This window comes from Nicotiana tomentosiformis, chromosome 3 (genome assembly GCF_000390325.3).
Source record: "Nicotiana tomentosiformis chromosome 3, ASM39032v3, whole genome shotgun sequence".
Classification (NCBI taxonomy): Eukaryota; Viridiplantae; Streptophyta; class Magnoliopsida; order Solanales; family Solanaceae; genus Nicotiana; species Nicotiana tomentosiformis.
In genome coordinates, this window is record NC_090814.1 from 82,248,996 (window position 1) to 82,257,817 (window position 8,822).

General features: G+C 36.8%; 1 protein-coding gene across 1 annotated transcript; it reads right to left on the reverse strand.

Annotated features, from left to right (window-relative positions):
* Positions 1-1,506: 1,506 nt before the first annotated feature.
* Positions 1,507-5,489, reverse strand: LOC138908085 (uncharacterized). The gene is made up of 3 exons (XM_070198725.1): positions 4,928-5,489; positions 4,151-4,730; positions 1,507-1,807 (listed from the first exon to the last, which is right to left on the reverse strand). Exons 1-3 carry the CDS (start codon positions 5,487-5,489, stop codon positions 1,507-1,509), a joined length of 1,443 nt encoding a protein of 480 aa, XP_070054826.1.
* Between the last annotated feature and the right edge of the window lie 3,333 nt (positions 5,490-8,822).

Sequence of the window (8,822 nt, forward strand, 5' to 3'; positions counted from 1 at the left end):
TGATGAGAGCAAAATTAAAGACTCGACTAGGATGTGCATCTCCTAAAGAAATAAAAATCTGAAAAACCTAAACTAGGAAGTGCGTCTCCTAAATTTGAGATTGAGTTTGCGGAAAACTATAAACTAAGCTTGACTAAACTAAAAACCGACCCTATTTTCCAGGAGGGACCCCTGATTTCAAGAAAACTAAAGATTGATAACTTAAGAAAACTGAAAATTGACCCTTTCTTTTTTTAAAAATAAAAATAAAAATCCAGACTTCCCTTTTTTTTTAACTTATTATCCTAGGAGAAAATTCATCAGACTAGGTTTTAATCTTAGGAGAAAGATTCATCAGACTAAGATTTTGATCCTAGGAAAACATTCATCAGACTAGGTCTCTCTTTTTTTTCTCTTTTTTTTTTGGTATCTTAGGAGAAAGATTCATCAGACTAAGATTTTTATCCTAGGAGAAAGTTCATCAGACTAGGTTTTCAATCATAGGAGAAAGATTCATCAGACTAAGATTCCTATCCTAGGAGAAAGATTTATCAGACTAGGTTTTCTATCTTAGGAGAAAGATTCATCAGACTAAAACGTTTATCCTAGGAGAAAATTCATCAGACTAGGTTTTCTATCTTAGGAGAATGATTCATCAGACTAAGACTTCGATCCTAGGAGAAAGTTCATTAGACTAGGTCTTTTTGTTATCTTAGGAGAAAGATTCATCAGACTAAATTGTCGATCCTAGGAGAAAGTTCATCAGACTAGGTCTTCAATCTTAGGAAAAAGATTCATCAGACTAAGATTTCGATCCTAGGAGAAAATTCATCAGACTAGGTTTCTTTTTTATTATCTTAGGAGAAAGATTCATCAGACTAAGACGTTTATCCTAGGAGAAACTTCATCAGACTAGGTTTTCTATCTTAGGAGAAAGATTCATAAGACTAAGATTTTGATCCTATGAGAAAATTCATCAGACTAGGTCTCTTTTCTTTTTTCTTTTTCTTTTTTTTTATCTTAGGAGAAAGATTCATCAGACTAAGATTTTCTATCTTAGGAGAAAGATTCATCAGACTAAGATTTCGATCCTAGGAGAAAACTCATCAGACTAGGTCTCTTTTTTATTATCTTAGGAGAAAGATTCATCAGACTAAGACGTTTATCCTAGGAGAAACTTCATCAGACTTGGTTTTCTATCTTAGGTGAAAGATTCATCAGACTAAAATTTTTATTGGGAGAAAATCCATCAGACTAGGACTTTTTATCCTAGGGGGAAAAATGAGAAGAGAAATGGCAACATTTTATGCACACTAGCAAGATAGATAAAGGCAAAGATTTGAGAAACTTCCCTTTGTTGGCTTTTCTCTTCTTCTTTTTGTTCTTTCTTTTTCTTTTTTTTTCCTTTTTTTTTTTGAACCAACTTCCTTGCATTGCTTTGTTCCTATTTCAAACAAAGAAAATTTTGTCAGTTTTAAAAGTGGTGGTCGGTTTGTGGCCTTGAGTCTTAGGCAGCTTGGCTTTCGCTCAATCAGCTTGAGTCAGTTTCAAGAGACTTTTTGCTCTGATCAATCTTGATCGTTTCACACCCAGTACCATTTGTATTTGTGGCTCAATCAGCCTTATCCCAACTGGAGATCTTTGCTTAGGTGACCTTTTCTGATATCTTGAATGGCTTCTTGCGTTTTGAGCAATTTGTTTGTCAAAGAGCATCAAAAGTCCCTGATTAACCTTGAGGTTATCTTTGCTTGCTTTAGCCAAGTGGGCTGAAAAGAGTCTTTTGGGGAGAGCCTTTGCATGAATCCCCAAGGCATATTGACTGTAACACCTGAGTGTACTGGCCAAATTTACTTTGCAACTGAAAAACTGGTAGCAGATTTTGAAATATTTTCTCGCTTGTTTTGACAAGGACTGACTCAAAGCAAAGGACATCATGAAGCGAAGAAACAATATTAACAAGAAATGCCCCTGTCGGAAGGACAGAAGGAAGAGTTTTTTTGTTTTTTTTTTTGCGGTAACTAACCTTAATGATCATGACATGCATTTTGGACTTAACGGTCTGATCTATCAAAATGACCAAATCTTCCCTTTTACCATTCTTATGACTTTGAAGTAGGGCTTGTTCATGCCAATCCTTTGCATCAGCTTCACGACTCACTATCGACTAGTGGTGCCCCGAGAGATTTTTACCAACAAGCCTCTCTCATTTATTTATCTCTTCTTACTGTCGCCTTACAGTGCCGGTGAGGGTTTTCACTAGTAAGACTCTCTCATTTTCTTTTTCTTTTTCTTTTCTTTTGTTTCCCTTTTTTTTTTTTTTTTGTGAGCAACTTGACAGTGTTCTATATCGCGTGATAATTGCTGTTCTTTGCATGCGTTTCTTGGCATTCTTGAAGGCATATCGAAAGGTCTTTATTTGGAAGGTTTTTGGATAGGGTTGGAAAGAAGGTTGACATGAAGGCTCAAAGTAGACTCAATATGATGGGTTGTATACTTTACAACTCTTGGAATCGACTCTTTCAAAAGTGAAATAAAATCTTTGCCCCAGTTTTAGATATTGGAGATTTTTGGATTTTTTTTGAATTCTTATTTGATTGGACCGAACCGTGTAAGGCTGCCTACGTTTCCCTTTTTTAAAGGAATCAGGTCTAACGTAGTTCAAACATCTAACCTAACTTTTTTTTTTATCTCTATCTTTTTTTTCCACTTCTTTTTTTTTTTTTTTTTTTTTCAAAACAAGTTGCCCCAACTTTTATTTTCTGGGGGCATGAGCTTTTGACTGTTCTTTTCTTCTTCTTTTTTTACTTGTACTTTTTAAGAGTTGCCCCAGTTTGTACTCTTTGGGCATGGACTTTTATTTTTATTTTTTTAATTTTTTTTTGGACTTTTAACTCTAAACTAGATTCCAAAAGAGGGTGGTCGAAGAAAATAACACAGGCTCAAAAGGGGTAACAAAGGGTATAAAGTGTTTAGGTAGCACAAAAAGGGCCTCCCAGCCTCGAGAACGCCAAACATATTATCTTTTGCGGTCACAACATTGATGACCATGTTTGTCTTCTTGGTTTGTCGTGATCGAAAGACACTTTCCATCCCTTAATGTCAAACTTTCCAATAAACTTCAATTGATTCTTTCCCAAACCCTATCTTCACCATGATTTGAAGGTAAAACTTACTTGAGCTTAATTCCAAAGTGTTTCGACTCTTTGTTCAACCTCAAAAATATTTATTATTTTTTTTCGGTTATCCGATTCAAGATTAAATCAATTTTCTAAGATCTGGCCAAAAGTTTCGCATGTATGTCATGTCACTAGAACTAGCGGCGAAAGAACTAAGCATAGAATGAAACAAAGACAAACTGTATTTCATTGAATAACGGATAGAAGGATTTGACAATAAGACAAACAAACTGAAATCCGAGTTACGACCCTAAAATAACCCGGCTAATGAAAATAGCAACAAAACAAACAGACAAGACTCACACAAACAAAATAGAGGAATAGAAGGGTTTGACTCAATAAAACAAATAAAATCTGGATCACACCCTAGAATAACCCAGATAATAGAAAAAACATCAAAACAAACTACCAAGATTCCTTCCTAGTGAGGAGGGAATGACTTTTCAATTGCTAAGCTTGACATTTAGCCACAAATTTGCTCATTAGAATCACCATGGCCTTCTCCAATTTCAGTCGGCAAGTTCGCGAGAGGATTCTCATACTCCATATCACCACACATCATCCCCACAAAGTGTGCATCATCATGTGCATATAAAGGATTCTGCGTGATATTCTGGGTGTCATTATCTTGGATCACTATCAGTTTTTCCTGGATCATCCTTTCTATTTCTCTTTTCAAATCCCGACAACTTTCAACATTGTGCCCCTGGGCATTGGAATGGTATTCACACCTTTTAGAATGGTCAAAGTTTCTTGCACGTGGGTCCACATGATTTGGAGAAATAGGTGCAATCATGTCATAATACTTTAATTTCTCAAACACACTTGCATAGGACTCTTCTATTGTTGTAAAATTATCTTTCAACCTTTGTTCCCCTCTATACCCCTGGCTCCGTTGTGGGTTATAGGGCATTTAAAAATTTTGTGGAGATTGGTGGAGATTTTGCGGTGCTGGTGCTCGCTTTTTGGGGTGTCTTGGTGGCTGGACAACATACTGAAATGGAGCAATAGAGTATTGTGGGTTCTGAGGTGTATAGTAGTGCTCAGGGGAATCATCGGAAACCTGATGAGGCTGCTCATACCTTCGAGATATTCTCCTAGGACCTCTTCTCGACCTTATTGTCATCGTGGTTTCTTCATCCTTCTCATTCGTGTCACTAAAATTATCAGATTCAATCTTTACAGCCTGAGTTGCAGCTTTGAGAACTGCTTGACTTATAATTTTGCCTGTCTTAAGGCCATTCTCAACCATTTCCCCAATTTTGATTGCTTCCAAGAAGGATTTGCCAACTGCGGACATCATGTTTTGAAAATAATCTGGCTCTTGAGCCTGAAGGAAGACAGTGATTAGCTCGTGGTCATCCATGGGTGGCTTAACTCTAGCTGCTTGCTCTCTCCATTTAATGGCATATTCCTTGAAGCTTTCAGTCGATTTCTTCTTCAAGTTAGAAAGGGAATTGCGGTCTGGGGCGATGTCGATATTGTACTGGAATTGTCTGACGAAGACCAGGGCCATGTCATCCCAGACATGCCAGTGAGAGGTGTCTTGATCAATAAACCATTCAGAGGCCACCCCTGTCAAGCTTTCCCCAAAATAAGCTATTAGCAATTCTTCATTTCTTCCCGCACCTCTTAGCTGATTGCAACACCTTTTCAAGTGAGCTATGGGGTCGCCGTGTCCATCATACTTTTTAAATTTGGGGATTTGAAACCAAGTGGCAAACGAACATCGGGGAACATACATAGATCCTTGAATGCAACACTCTTCTTACCTGCCAACCCTTGCATATTTTTCAACTGTTGTTCTAAGCTTTTCATTCTTTGGGTCATTTCTTCCTGTGCCATCTTACAGGCAGGATTCTTAATCTTTGCAGGAAGATCGAATAGGTACGAGTGGTACTCAGGAGAATGGTATTGTTCTTGTTGGGTAGCAAATTGTGACTCGTGAGTTTTCTTTTGCACCACCGTTGGTTGTGGGATGGTGAAGACGGGTATAACAGTAGTGGTTGTCTGATTGGTTGTCAATGGCACACTTTGGGAGCGCGCAATAGAAGTTTCAGTTGTAGTCATACAGTTGGGATAAAGACTGAACCCAGGTGGATAGGATTGATAGGGCAATGAGACCGGAATGGTAGTAGTCGAAATGGATGTGAACTCTGGGAAACCATGAATAGAAAAAGGCGGTCCTTGGCCATTGGCCCATGCTTGACACATTTCAGTCATTTGCTGCTTCAGTACTCTATTTTCCTCAACCACAGTAGACTCCTGTAGAACCCTCTGACCCTGAGTCTCTTGAGCACTTGTAACAGCTTCGATGCCAGTTGTCAATGGCATTTTTCCCTTGGATATTGTGTTGCCAACTTACCACAAACCGACCACCTCAAACTTTTTCTATGATTCAAAATAAGAGACACGTTAGAATGGACTCAGTCGGTCCTTATTATCATCATTATTTTTATTTTATTTTTTCATTTATTTATATTTTGGTCGATCGAACCTGATGTGGGTTACCTACGTATCATGTGGGAACATGAATCAGATCGTGCGTAGTTCGGGAGGATCAGAAATAAGGTAAATAAACTAACTTTTTTTGGATTTTGATTTTTTATTTTTAATTTTCGAAAGAAAGACTTATAAAGAAGAAAGAAAATATTTTTGGAATTTGATTATTTTTCTAATTTTTTCCGATAGAAGGACTTCTATATAAGAAATAAAAATATATTTTGGCTTTTGATGTTTTTGTTTTTTTTTTTGGATTTTTTGGGAGAAAGACTTTCTAAAAAAAAAGGTAGAATTTTTTTTTTTTTTGGATTTTAATTTCATTTATTTTCTTTTTCTAATGAAAGACTCCTACAAATAAAATATTTATTTTGGTTTAAAATTATTTTTTTATCTTTTATTTGTTTGGGATTTTCTTAAAAAAAAAGACCCCTAAAAGAAGGAATTAAAGGAAATATTTTTGAATTTTTAAAAATGGGGTCTCAAAGAAAGACTTTCTAAAGAAGGAAATAAAGGAAAATATTTTTAGATTTTTGAAAATTGGGGGCCGGAACCGATTAGGTTTGCCTACGTATATCACATCCGGTGAGAATCAGACCCACGTAGTTCTGCGAGTTTTGACTCGTGGAAAAATTGGACTTATATTTTTCAAAGACTCATCCTTTTCTTTTCTCTCTCTCTCTCTTTTTTTTTTAAAATTTGGCAGAGTTTCAGGATATTTTGAACACTGGTATTTTCCGGATGTTTCTCTATCCTACCTCACTTCTTGATTTTGCTTGATTTCCTTTCCATATTCTAAAAGCCGGTCAACATACAAGTCAAAACCGATAAATGCACAAGTAGCATGTAAAAATGCATCAGAATGGTCTTTTAAATTGGGTACACCTGTCCTAGACAGACCCAACCCCTGTGTTGAGTCTCTAAAGTCAAATGCATGTGATGCAAACAAACGTACCTACTAGGGATCCGGCATGAGGCTATGTTATTCTAGGCTTAAAACCCTGGGTGTATGGTTCTAGACCTGGCTTACCCGAACGGACAACTCGAGCCGGGGGGAGGGGGGGAGGCAACGTACCGGTAACCAAAAGGCCATCCAGCTTTGTAACTGATCCGATCCTCGTTCTAAATTAGGGTATGACACTAACAGAAAAGAAGTCACGCCAGCGTGCACTTCCCAAAAGATTTAGAAGACTCAGAGAGAGGAAAGGTTTCGTAGCAGTTTATATACAATTCACACAATATCAAAGCGGTAAAAAAAAAAGGGGACATTTAGCACATTAGGCTCAAACACGTAAAAATTAGACAATCATGAAAGCCAATCATAACAGCTATTCTAAGCTCGAATTCTGAACCCTGAACTAGAGATTCTGGGTTCTTCTCCCCAGCAGAGTCGCCAGAGCTATCACACCTCTTTTTTCCTGAAAGGATAGGGGAGTTTTTTCAATTAAAGTGATATTAATCGAAATGGGATTATTTATTTATCAGAGTCGCAACTTGAAATAATTTATGGTGTCCCAAGTCACCGGTTTATTTTAAATCCCAAATCGAGAAAAATTTGACTCTGTTTTAAAGTCCGCAAAACTAGAAGACCGGGTAAAGAATTTTATTAACCCGGGAGAATGTGTGAGGCACTCCCGAGTTTTGTGATTTTAGCACGGTCGCTCAACTATTAATAATTGGCCTAATTATCTGATTTATTGCATGTTTGAAACCTATTGTGTGTTTTTATCTTTTAACCGCTTTTAATATTTATGGAATTTTATTTGAACAAGTCGCGATGTCGCGCGCTTATTATTTTTGTACACATTGCGAATCGCGTCACGTGAAACGCACTCGCGATTTACAACATGTATTATTATTATTATTATTATTACTATTATTATTATAAGTTATGGTCGAGTCACGTGAAACGCACACTCGAATTGGGGGTTATATATCATGCCTATGCCACGGGAACCGTATCCATAGTCACAATGATTTATTAATAAACGCGTCTAAAATAAACTAAGAATGTTCATAAGATGTTTATTTCCTAAAATTTGAGAGGAGTGTGAGGCCATGAATTATGGATATAGAATTATTTATGGAAGAGGCGTGACTTAGCTATTATTAACAGGTCACTAATTATAATGTGGCATTCTATCTTTTGTAATTAAAAAAAAAACTAAAGTTACAAATTAAAGTAATGGAATGGCACAATTTCCTTTGTATTACCAAGAAGTTGTTTTAGGAGAGGGTTCGAAATTATGTTAAGTTAATTAACGTACTGATTATAAGAACCACAGTCGATTATCAAGATACTATCACCTCCTGCTGCTTCATCAAGACAACAAAATAATCTAAGGCATTCCACAATGCATCAGAGCAACACAAATAGGCTTGAAATATATGAGAATATCAAGTAACTTGGCTAAATTCATGATGAAACATGAAATTAGGCTAACTTTGCACCTAAATACATAAGCATCTAGAATTATTGAAGAAATGACCAACCCTCACTATACAGTGATGTTCTAAGTCCCTAAATAACATATTGATATAGTGCTTTGGCATTAACAAATATTAATCAAACAAAAGCTAAATTCGAATCAGGCAGAAGCTAAGCATCATAAACTCATATAACTGAAACTAAATCATTTAGACATTCAACTTGTTAAAACAGGGGAGAGATGGCTAGAAATGGACCTGAAACTCAAGAAATTCTTCAATGATTTGATAACGTAAATTTATACACAGAGAATTATTCTTCCAGTAATAGTGAAACCTCATCAACGAAACCCGAACTAGAGACCTCGCCGTGAATCTCAATGAGCTCAATTAAGAACTTCGCTGCTAACGGAACTTCAAACCGAAATCGACAGCTCGAAAGGACTCAACTCGAACTCATTGGTGAACTACGTTTTTGTGCTATATTTTCGGTGTTTGGAGGTGTAGTTAACACTGGGATTTGGGGCTATTTTTGGACAATAAATGCTGCATTTTTACTGCCCCTTTTTGGAACTAGAACGTCTACATGAAGAAGAAGAAGAAGACGGGCAGCAGGTGAAGAGTCTGGTTTTTGAGAGTGTAGCGGCGCCTTTCTTTCTCCTAAAGCAGCTAGGTTCTTAAAGGAAGAAATGCGCAGCTTTTTTAGGAGTGATAGTGCTCTGTTTTGTGTAGGTTGAGGCT

Bases quoted from the DNA above. Each gene is read 5' to 3' on its own strand.
- LOC138908085 (XM_070198725.1), bottom strand. From the start codon at position 5,489: ATGCCATTGACAACTGGCATCGAAGCTGTTACAAGTGCTCAAGAGACT. The intron at 4,731-4,927 runs GTAAGAAGAGTG...AAAGCTTGACAG, and splicing joins AAATATGCAAGGGTTGGCAG to GGGTGGCCTCTGAATGGTTT. The intron at 1,808-4,150 runs GTATGTTGTCCA...CAGTACACTCAG, and splicing joins TACTCTATTGCTCCATTTCA to GTGTTACAGTCAATATGCCT.